Here is an 18,969-nt window from a genome sequence, read left to right on the forward strand (position 1 = left end):
TAGGCTGCGTGTATTCTATGCGCTGCTTAGTCAGCCTCCTGACCCTGAAGCCAGGCCTCTGAGAAGTGCTTCGAGGAACTTCCTCATTCTGGGATGGTCCCTTCTGTTGTCTGATTTGAATCCTCCTGCCTGCTATCCCCCCATGCCTTGTCTACTGGCTGCACTAGTCTGGGCTTGAGGAACCAGGACTGGGATGGTAGGCTGGGAGCTGTAACAAATGTTTTCTAGATTTTTACACTTTGTACAAACCCCTCTGGATCTATTTTTGTTTCTTCCCACTTCCCATACACTAACATCAGAACCACTCTCTCTTAGTCTGCCTGCCATTGTGTCGCTGCAACTGAACTCCCTGAGGACAGGGCATTCTCTCTCTTGTTCATTGTCTCCCTAGCCATAAGTCCACACCTAGCACACAGGAGGTGCTGGAGATGAGGGGAGGCTGCCATCAGCACCCCAGCTTTACAAGTCTGTTTAGGCATTGGGCAGGCAGAGATGCTACCTGACATGATGCAGCTGACCCCAGGGGAGGCAGAGCAGAAGAGGGCCTCTGAGGGACTGGACGGGAAGAGAAAGCTTCTAAAAAAGCATCCAGAAAGAGGTCATTGCATTGGCTTTGAAAGGCAAGGGCCAGGGCTTTACCTAGAATTAAAGTAACAAGAGCGAAGGCAGAAGAGTATGAATGTGACAGGTTTGCTGACCTGGCAGAGTTCTGGCTGCCAGAAGCTGCCAATGAGAGTAGAGAGGCCACGGCTTGATGGGAGGGGCAGGGGATGGCAGCGTGGCATTACATCCTCTCACCATCCTCTCAGCCCCTGGCCCAGGCTTCCCCCAGTGCTTCCTTCCTCCTTCCTCGCTGCCCTGTGATGCTGTGCCACTGGGCACCTGGCTGTTTATGGAAGGGGAAGGAAGCCCTTCCTCCTGGAAAGCCTCCCTGCGAGGGAGGCTACAGAGGTCTGTGTCAGCCCTTCCAGCCCAGCCAGGCGGGGGAGCCGAGCCCAGACAGGCAGCTCCACCTCTGCTCAGGCTTGCACCTGGGGGTGTGAGCAAGTGGGCCACCCGCCAGTGTGCTGCCTGCCCAGCAGCGCCATGCCAACTCCTCGTCAAGGCCTGTCATCGTGAAAGTTGCCTAGGGGTGGCGTTGAGGGGACAGCAGCTGCCTGCCTGGCCAAGCTTGTGAGCCTCCTTCCATCTGCTTTAGGCTGGTTATCACTCCCGGACCCGATGATGAGGCTGAGCCTGCTGTGGCAGCCCCCGTCCTGCCTCCTCATGGTGAGTTGGAGCTGGGCCTGGGATGGGGAGAAGTCGGAGGAGCTGATCCTGAGCCTTGCACCTCAGCCCTCCAGGGAAGAGGGTACAGATGCTGCTCAGGCCCCTTGCACTGTGGAAGCTGGGATCTTCAGCTCTTCTTGGGAAGTATTTGAGCCAGTTGGACCTCCTGGCCCATACAGGATGAGATGGTGACCCAGCTGAGGTAGCCACAGTCTCCTACACATTCCATTCAGGACCGAACACAGTTTTTCCAAGCCACCCAGGCCAGGCGATGGGCCTGCAGGCATTTTCAGACATAGTTGAGGCCAGCAGGCAGGTGTAGGCACAGAGCCAAGTGGGAAGGGTGGGCTGGAGACCGGGAGGAAATTAGAGTCCCAGGATTTGGAGCCCTCTTATGCTGGAGTTACGATCTCTACTGGTCTTGGGACCTAGATTCCAGGTATGGAATCTGAGAATCAGGCCACCTGTACCTACCAACTTGGAGGAAGTGTCTTGGACTCTGGCCTAAGTTATCTTCTTGCCGTAACACTGGAAGCTCAGGGAGGTCATGAGAAGGCCTTAGCCAGGAAGCCTCCAAGCCATAGCAGAGACTGGCAGCCAGGTCTAGGGAGTGATGAGATCCTGAGACATTCTACCTCCAAAGCAACTGGCTGTGCTCTGTACCTGGCACCCCACCAACCTGCTTGGGCCAGATTAGAGCATTGATCCCCCACAGCAAGAGGAGTTCAGGCCAGACAGTATATACCTGAGATTGGGAAGCAGGGAGGCTACCATGGCAGGACTGGTGCCAGGTGTTGGTGTTGAAAAGATCTTTCCCTTGGAATGTGTGCGCTGTGTTTGGGTGCAGGGGTGTGAATGGGTGCTTGTTGCAGGGAGAGGTCACAGAGGAGGATGTAGTCTTTAACCCAGCCTGGGGCTCAGAATAGTAAGCACCAGCTGCAGGCTTGGCTCCAGGGATGATAAACAGAGGCTGCTTAATGGCATGCCCAGCTGTGAGGGAGGGCGGGGGGGGGGGTTGGGGGGGAGGTGGCAGGAAGGGGATAGAACTGAGAGAGGAATTCGGAAGCCTTTCCTCATTTTTCTGATTAGCTAAGAGGGGTATCACTCCAACCCCTAAGGGCCTGAGGCTGTGATTCACTTTCCAGATATGGTCCTCTGCTGACCTGGCACTGACAGTACAACAGGTCTGGGACAGGACAGGTTTTCTTCACAGCGCTAGGGATGGGGGTTCATAGAGTGCCCCTTAGCCTGGGTGATGTAGGTGGTCAGTGATTCCCATTCCTAGAGCCTCAGGAAGTCAGCCGTAGGGGGTGACCCCATGAGGCCTCACACTTTTCCCCATGCTCCCAATGTGTGTTCTTCCAGGTGCTGCTCTGGCCTCTGACCACTCTGACATCAACGACCCCTTGGCTGTGTCCACCTGGAGAGGAGCCTAACCTGGTAAGTGCTGAGGCCATGGCTCTGTCTCCAGAGGGAAGAGGTGGAGGCCGGGCTGGCCTGGCCTCCCAGGGGCCTCAGGCCTGGCTGCTGGTCATGTTCTCACCTGCTCTCTCCCCCAGGACGCAGGTCAGGCCACATTATGTAGGTCCTGCCCCCCAGGCACCTTCTCAGCCTCATGGGATTCCCGCCCATGCCAGCCCCATGATCGCTGCAGCCTTCGAAGGAGGCTGGAGGCCCGGGCCGGCACAACAACTCAAGATACACTGTGTGGAAGCTGCCAGCCTGGGTGAGCATGGAGACCGGAACTCCAGACCCTGGGCTCTAGCCTCAGTCTTCCCATCTGTGGAATGGATGGGGCGGGACCCTTGAGAGTACCTGGTAGGATGGAAGCCAGCTTCTCTGGAGGATAGTTGTATGGAACTCTTCCCGCAGGTGGTTTGGGCCTTTGGGGATCCCCAGTGTTCCGTGTCAGCCGTGTTCCTGGGCATCTCTGAGCACTCACGGTTGTGGTGGTGAGTAGGGATTGGGTCAAGGATTGTTGGGGTTGGAGGATCCAGTGGGCTAGAGCCCAGAAATCCCTGCTGTGCCCATGTGGGGGCACAGCAGCCCGAGGGTGTGTGAAAGCATGCCAACCATTGCCCATCTGGTTCTGAATGGCAGATATAATTCAGCAGGAGGTGGTCACAGTCAGGAGGCTTGAGGGGCTCATATGCCACCCAGTCCCCTGTTGCTTCCCCAAGAGCCCTGCTGATGGCCACATGCACACACATACACGCCTCCTTTCACCCTGAGGCAGAGTTCACAGACCATATGTTGTGGGAGGGTATGATTCCGAATCCCTGAGCATGTGCTGTGTGTGCCCATCTGCTCACTCTTCACACCCCAGCACTGGGGGCAAATGGAGGCTGATGACCTGGCCATGCTCTAGGAATCGCCTTTTGGGGTGACTAATTGAGTGAAAGAGGAAACTAGGAAGGAGCAGGAGCTGGCTTTGGTCTTCCCACACGTGGAGCAGCTGCCCTGGGCAGGTCAGCTCCCCAGGCACACACTAGCTCAGGCCCTGGGCTGCCTGTACGTATGTCAATTTCTCTATCTTGCTTCCGTTCTCCATGGTGCTCAGAATGGGGGCGACGGGCCCGACGTGGCGTGGAGGTGGCAGCAGGGTCCAGCAGTGGCAGTGAGACACGGCAGCCTGGAAACAGCACACGGGCAGGTGGTCCTGAGGAGACGGCCGCCCAGTATGCCGTGATTGCCATCGTGCCCGTCTTCTGCCTCATGGGGCTGCTGGGCATCCTGGTGTGCAACCTGCTGAAGCGGAAGGGCTACCACTGCACAGCCCACAAGGAGGTCGGGCCTGGCCCTGGAGGAGGAGGCAGCGGTGAGGGTCCAGGTGGAAGGCCAGGGGCCTCCTGGTCTGGGGTGGTAGGGGACTTTGGGGGTACTGCTTCCGGGGTGGGGACTGAGGCATGGTGATGAGTAGAGGTGAGACAGGACAGCTGGTTGAATGGTGTTGGAGGGATTCCCACTGTGGTTGTGGTACTGTCCAGCAGAGGGGTTAAGGACTCCTTACAGACTAAAAGAGACTTAGGTTCAAGGGTTGGATGACCTTTAAAATATTCAAAGTGACTTCTGACCTTTGGCCTGAAACCAAAAGAAAGCCTGTCAGGCTCCCGGGCAGCTGTCCTGTGCAGACATAGCTAGGCACTCAGGTTTCAGCTCCAGGCTGTGGTTTGAGTTACAGTTGTTGGAACCAGAGGAAGAGACACATTCTCCTATCCCACCCCAGGGTCTAGGACCACGTTTTCATCTTCTCTACCTGACTAAAACGTGAGGGAAAGAGCCTACATGCTGTCCTGGTCCCACAAGGACCACTTAGCCAAGTCTAGAATGACATGGCATCTCCATACCAGGGTCCCAGGCTTCCTGGGGGTGGCTAGAGCCATTTCTGCCTACCTGAAATCAGGACGGGCAAACAGGATCAGAAGCTACACACAGGTGGGCAGGTGGTGACTTAGGGCTGTTTTGCCTAACCTAGCACTTCCTGAAATGGTTGGATGCTGCCTGCGTGCTGCCCAGAACCCATCACAGTGGCCCGTTCTCAGAGCTATGAGGTTTGGGCCCAGTGCTGACCAGTGCTGTGTTTAGTAATCACATGGGCAGGATAATATGCAGGGAGAAAATGGGAAGGGTTTACTGGAGTGACTGGGAAAAGTTCCCCTGGCCTGATGTGCCCTGAAGCCGATACAGTCTGCAGATAGGGATTCAGATGGCCCCGAAAGCACTTGGGGCTATTGGGTGCGAGGAGAGTGATGTCAAGTGCTAATAGTGATGATGGGTTCCTTGGAGTCACAGCTGTAGCCTAGAGCCCATAGGAGCAGGGCTCAGGGCATCTGGTCACCTAAATATGCACTGCTCTGCTGCAACTCCAAGGAAGGTCTAGAGTGCCCTCTGCTGGCATAGCGGGGGAGCCCAGCATCATCTTCCCTAGGTTAATGGTTCTTTTCTCTTCCCCAGGTATCAACCCTGCCTATCAGAATGAGGAAGCCAATGAGGACACTATTGGGGTCCTGGTACGCTTGATCACGGAGAAAAAAGGTGAGGAGGCCTGATCTATCCAGTGCCTGGGTGAAGAGGGTCTGGTCCCAGTGCCTGTGAGTTGGTGTATGGCCTGGTCCTGCCCTGCCTGATGAAGCAGGAGGAACACTTGCACAGCCAGGTTGTGGGGGATGAGAATGGTGGTAGTTACAAGGGTGTCTGATGGGGTGGGGATGGGTGGCCCCCTTCATCGTTGGAGCTGGGTTCTGACTATAGCTGCCCACAGAGAACGCGGCGGCCCTGGAGGAGCTGCTGAAAGAATACCACGGCAAACAGCTGGTGCAGACAAGCCACATGCCTGTGCCCAGGTGAGGGAGCAGGACCCTCAGATCACCAGCTTGCCACCTAAGGGCTTCCCACCCGGGTCTGTTCTGGCTCATGTCACCGCAACCCCTCTTCTACCTGCTGTGGTGTCCTGGCCCAGGGCCTGACCTGCTATAGTGACCATTTTACTTATGTCCTCCTGCAGGCTGCCACCAGCCTCCCCCAGCATACCACACATCTGCCCACATCGCCACCACCTCCACACTGTGCAGGGCCTGGCCTCGCTCTCTGGCCCCTGCTGTTCCCGTTGTAGCCAGAAGAAGTGGCCTGAGGTGCTGCTGTCCCCTGAAGCTGCAGCTGCTACCACCCCTGCTCCCAGCCTCTTGCCCAACCCAGCCAGAGCTCCCAAGGCTGGGGCTAAAGCAGGACGTCAGGGCGAGATCACCATCTTGTCAGTGGGCCGGTAAGGGGGAAGACATGGAAGGGTGAGGAAGACATGCAGTAGCAGCCAGTGGGGTAGGCAGCGAGTGGGGTCACCCTGAAAACCCTGCTCATTGGTGGCCTGCCTGTCCTGGGCCTTGCTGAGCAGCTTGGGTGGCCAGAGAAAGCAGCAGTTCCCAGCCACGCTGTGTCTCACACAGAGCCCTTGGGGCATAGTCTTGGGAAGGGCTTAGGCTCCATCCTAGAACTTGTAACAGGGGTGGCCCTGCCCTCTGGCCCCGGGGTCCTCCTTTAATGGGGGATCGCCCCGTCTCTTCTCCCCATAGGTTCCGGGTGGCTCGGATTCCTGAGCAGCGGGCCAGTTCAGTAATATCTGAGGTGAAGACCATCACAGAAGCTGGGCCTCCAGGGGGTGATCTCCCCGACTCCCCACAACCTGGCCTGTTTCCTGAGCAGCGGTCACTGCTGGGGTGTGGGGGAAGTCATACGACGTGGTTGAAGCCCCCAGTGGAGAACAAGGCCGAGGTGAGGTCTGGTCTAGCAGGTTTCTCTTAGCACTTGGCCATCCCTGACTGAAGACTACAGTAGGGGTGGTGATGCAGGAGTTGCTTTCCCGGAGTGCAGGAGCCCTCTGACTTAGCTCTGACCCCCTTTGCCCCTGCCCCCAGGAGAACCGCTATGTGGTCCGGCTAAGTGAGAGCAACCTGGTCATCTGAGGGCTGTCTGGTCTGAGACCCGCGGCCTGTCCCCGGGAGGTTCTGAAGGCTTCCTTTACAAGGCAAAGCTGTGGCTGGACTTCAGGACCGAGATGGAAGGGCCCAGCGGACACAATGGCAGAGGCCATGGCCTGGAGGTTGGACTGTTCGCCCGGCGAGGAGGTGGGCAGCCAGAGGGCACCGCACCGAGTGCAAGAGCAGATCGAGAGTCCCACCCTGTCCCTGCCATCCCAGATCCTCCCCTGCAGGATCCTTCAGCCCTGTGCCTGCCCTAGCCATGTTATAGGAGCCCATAGGCTTGTCTTGTGCCCACCCCCCCCCCCAGGGGTCTGGGCTTGGCGGAGGCATGGCACCTGCACCTGGTGTCTGGCATGTGCCTTGGGGACCAGCTGCCCTGCTTGTCCAGGGCCCCAGAACAGATGTGCCTCCCTCTCTTCTTTTGGAGGGGCCTGCAAAGGTAAGGGACAGGAAAGAGCCTGGAGCTGGAAACTGAACTCCTGGATTCAAACCCAGCACATGTTTTCAGCCTTTCTTGGGTCCCAGCCTTTCTGACTGAAATGGAAAGAGAACAGCACCTCATACCTGGGTCCTCTCCAGTACCCTGTAGGTTCTGGGCCGGGTCCTGCCAGGAAGAGCTTGACTCTGCCACCCTCCCATTAGTAGCTTTATCTGGCCCATTTGTGCTGCTTCCAGGGCCTCTGCCTTCAAGGCCCCCTTGGGTCTGTCCATCCGGGCTCTGCCTACAAAAGGGTCTTAATGCATGTGCCTGCCCACCCTGCTGTTTTTGATGAGACTGAACCCCCCCCCCCCCCCCAGCAGGGCTGTGGTACTGAGGCCTAGCCAACCTTGTCACCCTCAAGGTCTCTGGAGCTTTGGAGAAAGAAATACTGGCAGGGCTGAAAAGTGCATCTGGCCTCATTGTTTGTGTTGTCCCTGTGGCACTGTGTCTGCCCCCAGCCCTGGGCAGCCCAGGCCACTGCCTGCCCTGCTCCATCTGTCTCCACTCTGGCTTAGCACCTGGTTATTTATGTGGGGCCGTGCAGGCGCGGGCCCACTGCCTACCCCATTTATCTTATTTATTGAAACCTGCTGTCATCCTCTCCCCGCATCTCCATCCCATCCACTTGCTGAGTAATAAAAGGTGGAAATGGTGTCACAAGGAGGTTCCTTTTCCCTGTGCCTTCCCCAGCTCAGCTCCTTAAGCGCTGCTCTGTGCCCTGTTGCTGACAGAAAGCTCCTTCTCACACCATGTTGGCCTCCCCGCCAGGGCAACAGGTGAAGGCGATACCTCATGTCACCCAGTTGTCACTGAGCTCCCCACAGTCCCAGCTGCCCAGTGTGAACCACACTCGTGGTTTAAAGTTGTCTCATAATCACATTCCAAAACAAAAGAGAAACAGGTGAACTTAGTTTGAACAATATTAATATTTTTAACTCCTATTTTCACTGCAATATAAAAATTAATATAAAAATTATGAACGAGCCTTTTGTTTTTGCTTTAGAATCTGATGTATGTTTTACACATCTTTGTGTGAACTAGTATCTCAAGAGCCATGTTGCCAGCGGCTTTTGTGTTGGAGCAATAGCCATGTGGAGACTGGGAGACAAATGGGGACGAGAAAGACAGTGGGGGACTGGAGAGTGCCAGAAGAGGGAACAACATGGGTGAAGGCCAGAACAGGAAGGAGAGGAGCTGAAGCTAGTGCTGGTGGCTCATGTTTTTAATCCTAACTAGTTGGGAGGCTGAGATCAGGAGGATCATAATTTGAGGCCACCTGCGGACTACATGAAACCTGTTCTCAGCCCATAAAAAGCCAGGCCCAGGGCAGTACAAGCCTGTTATCCCAACTCTGATGGGAAGCCTAAAATTGGCAGATCAGGGTCCCAGAGTGCCCATTTAGGAAGCAAGACCCTAATTCAGTAAGAACGACTGTTAAGAAGACTGGTGGTGTGGCTCAGTGGTGGAAGTCCTGCTATTAAGTGTGAGGTCTTGAGTTCAAATCATGGTACCACCATTATGGGGGATGGGGCAAGGCTGAAGCCCTGTGGTCCAAGGCCAAGGAGCCTCCAATTGAGTAGAGAAGAGTCTAGCTGGCCTCTTCCATTCTCTTGGCCACAATGTGTACAGCAGGAACACCTAGAGCAGGGCTCCTTGAGAAACTGTCATGGCTGTCCAGGCAACAGGTATCAGGGAAGTACAGAGGGATCCTTTAGGGCTTGGGATGTGGGCCAAAGGGACTGGATCCAGTTGGTTGGGGTCCCAGGAAGCAATCCAGATGCCACTTTGTCAGTGCTGGCAGGTCTTGAGGCATCTGGGTCATCAGGAGATAGAGCTGGGTGGAACATGCCTCAGGGACACAGGCCTGGGCTGCTGTGGTCCCTGCAGGAAAGGAACTAGGAGGCAGAAGTCCTGGTAACCAGGGAGGTGAGGGAAGAGGAGGGTAGGAGTCTCCATAGTGGGACAGTGAGGGCAGAGCCCTGTTCAGGAGGACCAAGGGAGGTAGCTCCACGATGCTCCGTGCGAAAGCATGCCTGCCTATGCCTTAGGTTCAGGGAGAGGGTAAGTTGGCCTTCAAAAGTGTTAAAACGGGGAGGAAGGCGACACATGTACACGATTGATCTTCCCAAAGCACATGTGCTAGAAAAGTGGGACCTGGAAGTGTGAACTCAGATAGCAATGTTGGGGCCACGCAGAGGACTTCTCCTGGGCAGCAGTCAAGGTGGGGGGCCTGGCCAGACCAGGAAAACCTCACAACAGAAACCAGGCAGACACTGCGATCCTGCCTCTCCCCACTTTCTCCCAAGGCACAGGCTCTGCTGACACTTTATATGGGCAGAAAAAGGATAAGAGCACCTCCGAGAACCTAGGAGACAAGGTTTCACTTGTACTAGGAGGGAGAAAAGAAGCTGGACAGCAGATGGCTAAGTGCAGGATAGGGCAGGCGACTGGCAGGAATCACCAGTGCCAAGGAAATGTTGCCTGCAGTGCAGTGTACTTGGCCGCTCTGGATGTCTGTAACCATATCTGCTTGCTCTATCCCCAGGTTTAGCTTCTCAGCTAACCTGTCCACTTCCCTTCACCCAGGCTTTGGATGGCATCTGGCTCACTTTGAGGAGGTGTGAGGGTGACAGTGCCCCATAGCTGGGGCAGGAGGCTGGCCTCCCTTCCATTCTCTAGCCTCTGTTTCTGCCCAGAGCAAGGCTGGTTGGAATATTTGGATGACCTCTCTTTGGCCTGTGTACCCATCCTAGGGAAAGGCACACTCAAATGCTAGCCGGGATGGAGCCAGAGGCTGGATTCAGGCTGCCAGGTTGGTTAGGCTCCTCTATCATATCATGTCCTCCTTTTCACCACCCCTTGGAGTCTTGGCTAGTTTCTCAGCAGGAAGAAGCACTGGGCAGGGGATCAGATGCAGCATCTTGGTCTGGAAGTCCCTGCACACATGCAGCTATTTCAGGCTACATCGAGTGGGAACTGGAGAGCAGAGTGGGGCTGGACTACTCACCCCATCCACACCTGTGTGGGCTGGGCACAGGTCTCTATCCCTGCCCTTTCCTACACAGCAGTGTGACCTGGAGCTGAACCTCAACATGCTATTCTGCCCTGGTGAAAATGGCCTGTGATGGGCAATGCCTGGGCCAAAGGTGTCTTCCCATACCCCTCACTGGCTTCCATGTTAGAGCAGGACTGGAGGAGAGGCTAGGGGATGTGCATGAGTCCTGAGGTGTGTTTTTGTTTTGGGTAGTAGTGGGGCTTGAACTCACTGGGTGCTTCACTCCTCAGATCTTGGCCTCTTGAACAGCTAGGATTATAGGGGTCAGCCACCAACAATTGGCTTTTGTGCTTTTTTGTTTTTTTAGGAGTCCTGAGTTTCAACTCCAGTTTGCAATGTGATCTCCTGTGCTCTTGCCATACTACCTAGATGCAGTGTAGTTACTAAGACTGTTAGATTTTTATTTCTGTAGTCCTGGAGACCAGACCCAGGGACTCTAGGCAAGCCAACCTGTAGAAACTAAAATGGTACTGAATGCGATATGGCTTAAACGGTGACAAATGCTTGGCTTGCAGTCTTCCAGTTACTGTGCTTTGGGCCCTTTTTCTCACCAGCTGAGCAGGGTAAAGTCTGTGTGGCCCTGGGGAGAGTGGTGTTTTGTTTTGTTAACCATTTCTTTCAGGTGTAGCGATATATCTCAAGTGCTCTACTGAGCTACATCCCATCCTCAATAGATGTCAGCTTTCTTTTGTGTACTAAGATTTGAATTCAGCCTCTGCATGCAAGGTAGGCACAGGCACTTCACCATTGAAACCATGTACTCAATCCCTTTTGACTTTTCAAGTGATCTCATGTTTTTGCCCAAGGCCAGCCTCAGTCTTGACCTTCCTACATATGCCTCCTGCCTAGCCAGGGCAATATGACCAACCACTCCTGGCTTACTAAAATGGGGTCTTTTTGCCCAGACTGGCCTTAAACTATTCCCTTCATCCTCTGGATTGCCAGCCCCAGTACCCATCCTCCATCACGGTTCTTTTTTTTTTTTTCTTTTGCCAATCCTGGGCCTTGAATGAACTCAGGGCCTGAGCACTGTCCTTGGGTTTTCTCAAGGCTAGAGCTCTAGCCACAGCACCATTTCCAGCTTTCTTTTATGGATGTGGTACTGAGGAATTGAACCAGGGTCTTTGTGCATGCTAGGCAAGCACTCTACTGCTAGGCCAAACTCCTGGCCCCTCCATGACAGTTCTTAAATGGCTTTTCTGTGCTCCTATTACACAACTGGTAGGTGTTGCAGTGGACTCTTCACAGCTTCTGTCTCTGTGGGATGCAGTCCCCACTATGAGGCCTACTATGGGGTTTTAGTGGTGATTGTTTTTATGGTGTTTTGCAATATATATCCCAGACCATCCTAGAATCACCTGTGTAGCCCAGGCTGGTCTTGCTTCAGCCTCTACAGTGCTGGGATTATAGGTAGGAACTACTACACCCAGCTCAGAGAGCAGTTATTTCCTAAGAGTTTAAAAACAAGTTTAGAATCAATTTGAGGAGAAGCTCAGAGACTCCCTGATCCAGGTGTTGGTCTTCTGTGCCTCCCTCCCCCAAGAACCACTCAGTCTGGTCACCTAGGACTTTTTTTTTCTTTTTTGGGAAACTTTTTTTTTAATAGTTATTGAATGTTCTACAGCTTACAGTAAATATCATAGTTACAAACTCTTGGCTTCAATCTTTCAGAGTGATCACTATCTGATCTTCAAAACAAAACTAAACAAAACCCAAAGGAATCCAAAACAATAAAACCAAACCAGATTTACACTTCATACACACGAGAGGCCACAAGGCTTTCCAGTCATCACACTCCAGGCTGTGTTTTGGAAACACCTCTAAATTCTTTGATCAAACTACTTGGAGGGCAATGTTCAAAGGTTATTATTATTATCATCATCATTTTTAAACATTTTTATTTTTAAAATGTGAGTTCCAATAAAATTTAAAAATTAGATTCCAACCTGTAGATTAAAATGAATTAAAAAATACAAAATCATATACAACGCTCTCTTCACAGGGGTGTTACATGCCATGAGAACAGGCTTTTCTGCTGTGTGATATGAAAGAGGGATGCAGATGCCTTGAAGTCAGGAAGGGACAGGCCCTGGGCCTTCAGATCTCAGACCTCAGGTGCCAGGAGCCCTGCTAGCCTCTTCTGGGTGAAGAGACATGAGTCACAACCCAGAACCAGACAATCCAGCTGACCCAAGGAGGTCTCTGGGCCAGTCCCACATTCCCTGACTTTTAGGCATGAGGAAGAAGGCTGGAGCCTGAGGATGCTGTACCCATGGGCTAGCAATTCTCTGCAAAGCTGTTCTGTTCTCTTCAGGAAGGAAATTCCTACCAGGAATGCTTTGGGACTCACTGCCACCACCAGGATACCTAGGGCTATTGATGGAGCTAGGGACGCATGTACTGTTATATCCCTTTTGGCTTTGTAGCAGCCAATCCCAACCCTGGTGTTTCTTGCCTGGCCCAGACAACATGCAAGGCAGGAAATGTCCACTGGAGAAGCTGAGGGAATGGGACCTAGGTCAGGCTCAGGCAAGATTGGCCGTGGAATGTTGAAGCTGGCCTGTCAGGAATTTTGAAGGCCAGGTCTTAGAACCCTGTGACGCCAAATTTCAGACGTCTCCTAAAGTGGACATGGATGGGTAAAGGACAGACCCTGAAGTCAGCCTGGCATGCCCCTGAAAGCCTGGGTGTCTAAGTTACCTGGATAGGTTTCTTCCACAAATCCTGCTTCCAAGGGTAGGTGTAGCCTAAATGCCAAAAGGCTGTACACCAGCAAGGAGCCTGCCTCCCCTTTGTGCACACTCCTCCTGCCTCTCTAAATAACCAAGCTTGCAACATGCAGGGGGCTGCACACCAGCAGTGATATGGAGACAAGATGGAAAAGCGGGACTTAAAGACGGTTCACTATGCTTTAAGTGAGGAAGGAGTGCAGTGATGGTGACTGATCCAGCCAGAATGTGGTGAAGACTACGGAGTCCAGAGCAGGGCCTGTCCCCCCTGGCCAAAAAGCAGAGCTGAGGAATCTGATATGTAGGGCTCTAGGGCTGGCTCAGCCTGTACAGTGAGGATGCCAGAGCTTGGTGACCAAAGGGCTTGTCCTACTTTTAAGCTCCACGTGATTCATTTCTGAAGGCCATTCAAACAAAGCAAACCTTCCAGAGAAGCACCCCCAGGTCTCTGGGAGAATATTTCAAATTTGGAACAATTTTGGTAGCCAGGGGAAAAAGATTAGGATATATGGAGCCAACTTCCTTCATGCCTCTGTAGGACCTGGTTCTCCAAGAAAAAGCAATCCGAGGAATTCAGTGAGATGTTTTTAGCCACACAGGGTCTCTTTGCAATGCATCTGGCTAGATCTGGACAGGGGTGGGTGGGAAAGCCAGTGTGTGCTGGCTTCCTGAAGACGCTTGGCACCGTCATTAAACACATCTTCAGTGCTGGGCACTGTCATTTCTGTTTTGTTCAAGTGAGGCCTTTTGTTGCAAATGCTCATCCCCTTTGTGCTGCCACTTGATATGCTTCTGGGTCCCCAGAGCCATCACAGGCCTTGGCCCAAAGCAGAAGTTCATAGAAGTCTGCTTGATCAAGACAAGAGACAGCCCTTCCCTCCTCTGAGCTTGCTACTTGCACACCCAGCAGGTGGCAGCAGACGGCGCTTTACTGATGAGGCTCCCTAGCCCTTTGGAGAATGAGTTTTCTCATCTATAAAATGGGAGTTTGGCAACCCACCGCTGAAGTACTTTGCACATGAGAAGAGCTCTGGCCTGCTTTGTGTGCCCTTGCCTAACTTTCAAGGGAGGGAAGTGCCTGTCAGGGCCACTGCAGAAAATGAGATGGAATAGCAAGCTTGCTATCTCATGGGAACAAATACGTTTTTGTTTTTTGTTTATCCTTTTCCAAAGCATGGAAATGTTTCAGACCTTCACAATTAAGGGGCAATCCAGTTTCCAGATTCAAATTTCCTGAGCCCCAAGTTGCTGAAGGCATCAGGTAGCAGTGAAGGGAACAGGGTTGCCTGGTGAATGGAATATTTATTTAACCCTGGCCTTTGCCAGGAAGGGGCAGTAGCATGGGAAGCAGAGGTGTGCTTGCTGTCACCAGCTCACTATCAAGAGTGCATGACCCTTGTCGTGGGATAGGAAGGTCCTTCTAGCTCTGAGCAGTCCGGGGCCATCCAGAATCTTTTGATGACAAAGAACTCCTGTTTCTGCCAGTGCCCGAACCTTGTTTGGAGCAAACACTGCCTGGATTTCCTGGGCTCAGTCCCTCTGCAGTGACTCCCCAAGCTTGGCCAGGCTTGTGGATTTCTGTCAAATTAGAGGGTAAAGCCAGCTGTGCCAGGTTCCAGTGCTCATACTGGCAAAGAGACACTGGATCTGGCTCCTACAGGTGACAGCATTTCAATGCCTTTCACCTTAGCACCTCCCTTTGATCTTGAATAACACAAGGGCCAAGTCAGGGCGCAGGGCAAAGCTGCTTCAGTACACAAGGCGATAGAGGGAAGGTCAGCAGCCAGTCTGGGTTCATGTGTCAGGTTAAGCCACATACTGGATGTTGAACTGCTCTGTGAACTGTGAGGTACAAGTATTTTAACTTAGTGGTGTGGAAAGAACAGAAGTTTCAAGATCATTCCTACATTTCCTTTTGCTTTTCTATCCCACCAGCCAATCTGGAGGCAGCCAGTTTGGGAATCCTGTCAGGATTCCAGCACTCAATTCACTTTGGGGCCATTTCCTTTCCTCTGCCTCTCCTTCCTCAAAAGGTGGAGAAGCTGATCCTGTCACTTCATAGGGCCAGTACACAAAAGGCTTTGAAGTGTTTTGAAATCTATGAAGCATCTGACAAATGCAAAGATTTCCTATTACTATTATTATTTTGGCATTTTTCAAAACATGACATAATCTAGAACAACCTTACCCACCTGTACAAAACCAAAGCAGGTGCGGGGTGGGGGCACTGCAAAAAAATGGATGAACACTGGAAAACTTCGTTGTGATTCAATAAAACCCTGTCAGCACACCTCTAAGCAGGCACTCCGAACACCTGGGTCTTCGCTTATGGTCCTGAAGTCTCCCTGTGGCCCCAGCTCCTACTCTGGGCCAAGGATGCTGATGGCCCTTATCTCCTAGGAACAGCCAGACAGCTTTTGAGATCCTTCTAGCTCAAGGCTTCCTGGTTTTTTTTTCCTCTGTTAGAGGGACACCGGAAGTAGGGGAAAGGATACATCCAAGTTTACATGAATTTAAAATGCAAATAGTTATTTAAAAGTCCCAAGTGTTGTTAATGATCCCATTTTGTACAGTGATGTTTCTGTTCCACCCCAGAGGGGCTGCCGGCTCAGCTAAGCGCTGGGTCAAGGAGGGTGGTTGGCGCTGGGCACTCCAGGCTCCTGGATGAGACTAATAGGGAACTCTGAGTCCCGGGGTCCCTCTTCTCCCCAGGCAAGCCCATTCTGCAGGGCCTCGTACTTGTCCTCTCTTCTCAGGATGAGGGGCTACCATCCTAAAAAGCATGGTCTCTCCTTTCCAGCCAGCCCACCTGCTCCTTTTCCTAAGGGTAGAATCGGGTACAGGAGGAAAGTTCCAGATGTCTTTACAGAATTTCCGAATGCAGTTTCTGTTCCTGTCATCTGTGCCTGTGTGGCCTCTGCCAGTCTTCAACCCCACCTTTGGAATCCTTCGGGGAAAGAGTGGAAACGAGCCCGGAGATCACTGCAGAGCTCACCAGGTATGGGTGCTGCTGACTTCATTTTTGACAAAACCAAGCCAATCCATCCCTAGCTAAATTTTTGTAGGCAACATGCCACTAGGTAGGAAGGCTGCATTTAATGCTAATTTACTGTGAGGTCCAGGAAAGTCCTTTTCCTCTTCTCTTGGCCTCAGTTTCCTCATCTGTCAATTAGGGGAATGGATGAAATGATTGCTAAGGTCTCTTCAGTTCCATGAGTCTATGAAATGATTATTGCTATTGCTTTTCCTTCACTATCCTGACCTTCAGAGCCACCAGCACCCACCTGGAATGTGGTTCCTTCACTTTGGCCATGAATGGCACAAGGTAACCAAGAGCTTGGCCTGCCTGCCAGCCTCGTAGACAGACAGGTGAGCCCCGGCACTTGGAAGGACAGAAGGGTAAGGGAGAGAAACGCCACAGGTTCCCACTCTAACCATGAGGAAGCTCCTCCTGGTTACAGTGGGTCCAGGAAGGCTCAGAGGCGGGGGTCTGGGTTATGCCAGGCACCTGGCTTTCCCAAGTCTCCAGACTCTGGGATCCCACCAGCCTGCGGCTGCTTGGCAAGTCTGAGGTCAAAACTATCTTTTGAGGAAGTGCCAGGTCAGTTAACATCACTGTGCAAATCAGAAGGTCCAGGCCCAAACATTGTAGCCAGACCCTTTTCAAACCAAAGCATCAGGCAAGCACCCCTCTCCCCTTCTTTCTTTCCCCAACTTTTCCCCATCACTGGTTTCCCAAGGTTCCCAGCCTGGGGCCTGAAGCTGCTAATAACAAACACTTGTACATAATCATGTGGTTTTGTTCTTGGTCTGTTGAGAAGACATTTCTTTGGGTCAGGACATGGTAATGTCCTGAACTCTTAAAACGAGGAACAAGTCACTCAGAGACGTGGCCTCCTCAAGAGCTCCAGGTTCTTAATCAGACCTGTTCATGTGTTTCAAATAAAATTGAGCCTTCAGATGAACCACTGCAATAAAACCCACTCTCTGCTTGCCACAAGGCTGGGATCTTGGGGACAGGACACTTGGGGAAGAAAAGAAGTTGAGAGGATGCAGCTGGGTCAGGGAGAGGAGGGGTGAAGCTGGAAGGGCAGTGGCTAAGCAGGGGAGGGGGGCAAAAGGGAGAGAGGCAGGAGATTAGAAAAAGCAGCTTTTACAAAAACCAAAAATAAAAACCAAAACCATTAAAGATGCATAAAGTGACCCTTGCACTTCCGTTGTCTCTTCTTGCAAACAGAGGTGGTGCTGCTAGGGGACTGCTCCAGCACCGGTGTAAGACTTGAGTAGTTGCATACAATGTGTGACTCCAGACCTGGGGAGGGAGGGAAAGCAACAGCGACAGTGATGTTCTGCAGGCCGCCTCGGGGAGCCCCACGTGCCCGCCCCCGCCCCAGCTGTGCGAGTGGGAGTTGTGTCCTAGTGTCAAGAGCCCTGAAGGAGAGAGATGGCAAAGGGGACACTGCTGAGGGGCACAGGCTTCCCAGGTGACCATCCTGGAGCCCGCAGAGCAGGCCTTGGCTCAGGAGTGGCTGAGGGCAGCAAGGGCGCTCTCCAGCTGGCTCTCCACCAGACCTCACATCTGACTTAGGGTTAGATTTCATTTGTTGAAGACCATGTAGTAAAGAGCACAGAACTCAGTAGAGGACAGAAGTGCAAATCCCAGCTCAATTATTACAAAGTGCTGGCTGTCCAACTCCGTATCGATGTAGAAAGCAGAGCCACTGTGGGAATTGTGAGTGAGGAGGGGATTATAGACCACATAGCAGGAAAGCAACACATGCTCCAGGCTGAAGCTGGAGCTTTGAGCGGCACCCCGTGACACCCCTCCCACCTCTCCCACGCCAGCCTCACTCACTTGGATGGGCTGCAGGCTTTACCAGTGCGGGGGTACATAGCTGTACGCCGGGGTTCCTTGGGCCCTGTATGTGGGCATGGACACGGGGTGGGCCCCGATCGCAGTGTGCTGAGGCGTAGTCAGCAGGGTACCTGAACATCCAGAGAAAAGAGGACAGCTGATAAGGCTGTTTAGGGTGCGCCAGCCTGGCGTTTTATTTTTAGATTGGGTCTTCCACTTTTGCCCAGGGCTGGCCTTGTACTATGATGCTCCCACTGCTGCCTCTCAAATAGCTGGGATTACAGGTGTGCACGGCTAGTGTGTGCTTCCTATTGCACACAAAAAAAGACGAGCAGGACTGGGAATGTGGCTTGGTGGTAGAGTGCTTACCTCGCATGTATGAAGCCCTGGGTTTGATTCCCCAGTACCACATACACAGAAAAACCCAGAGTGACACTGTGACTCAAGTGGTAGAATGCTAGCCTTGAGCAAAAGAAGCTCAGGGACGGTGCCCAGGACCTGAATTCAAGCTCCAGGAGTGGCAAACAAACACACAAAAACAATCCAAAGAGCAGCAACTGCTGGTGTCTGGTTTTCTCTCCTGTGCTGGCCTGGTACGCTTTAAGGACAGGACTTTGGCAGACTCGTGAATATCTGATCCCAGGACCTGAACAGCAGGAATGGCACTTGGTGGCACTGAACAAGTATCTGGTAGCTTGCTAGTGCAAGGGACAAAATAAAATCCAAATGCCCACTTAACTCTTCGTACTTTCTTTCCTCAGCTGGAGACTTAGCTGGTTCTATAAAGCTCGAGTCTCTATAAGCTAGTCTTCTTACACCTTCAGTGAAACACCCGTGTTTCTCTCTAGGTTTCCTAACCATCCAAACCTTTCCAAAGCTCTGCTTCCCACCTGCATCCTCAGGGTTCCATACAGCCATGCTTTGGCCTGACTTAGGGTATGCAGTAGGGATCTTCAGAGACTCCTGCTTCTCTCATCTCTTAGAATTAATTAGGGGACAGAGCCTTGTGCTCCTGCTGGCTGTCCTTGTGCCCAGTTTTCTGGTCACTGTTACCAGAAGCCTAGTGTTAGTGCCCCTCCCCTCTAAAGTTTCCCGACAGCTTCTTC

General features: G+C 52.7%; 2 protein-coding genes across 3 annotated transcripts in view; one reads left to right on the top strand and one right to left on the bottom strand.

The window, feature by feature from the left end:
• Positions 1-1,202: 1,202 nt before the first annotated feature.
• Positions 1,203-7,524, top strand: Relt (RELT TNF receptor). Its single transcript, XM_090349105.1, has 10 exons — positions 1,203-1,269; positions 2,635-2,709; positions 2,829-2,995; positions 3,142-3,221; positions 3,830-4,087; positions 5,224-5,304; positions 5,531-5,612; positions 5,774-6,031; positions 6,336-6,534; positions 6,678-7,524. The coding sequence occupies exons 1-10, from the start codon at positions 1,222-1,224 to the stop codon at positions 6,723-6,725; spliced, it is 1,296 nt and encodes a 431-aa protein (XP_090205231.1). The 5' UTR covers positions 1,203-1,221; the 3' UTR covers positions 6,726-7,524.
• A 4,324-nt stretch (positions 7,525-11,848) lies between these two features.
• Positions 11,849-18,969, bottom strand: part of Fam168a (family with sequence similarity 168 member A) — a 128,850-nt gene continuing 121,729 nt past the window's right edge. For both annotated transcript variants that reach the window (XM_090348390.1, XM_090348389.1), the window contains 2 exons: positions 17,864-17,994; positions 11,849-17,320 (listed from right to left, as the gene is read on the bottom strand). In XM_090348390.1, coding sequence (XP_090204516.1) covers positions 17,882-17,994 — 113 coding nt within the window. In that variant the 3' untranslated portion in view covers positions 11,849-17,320; positions 17,864-17,881. The remainder of the gene's footprint in view (positions 17,321-17,863; positions 17,995-18,969) is intronic.

The sequence above is a fragment of the Megascapheus bottae genome, chromosome 16, assembly GCF_031878675.1.
Source record: "Megascapheus bottae isolate mThoBot1 chromosome 16, mThoBot2.hap1, whole genome shotgun sequence".
NCBI classification, from domain to species: Eukaryota; Metazoa; Chordata; class Mammalia; order Rodentia; family Geomyidae; genus Megascapheus; species Megascapheus bottae.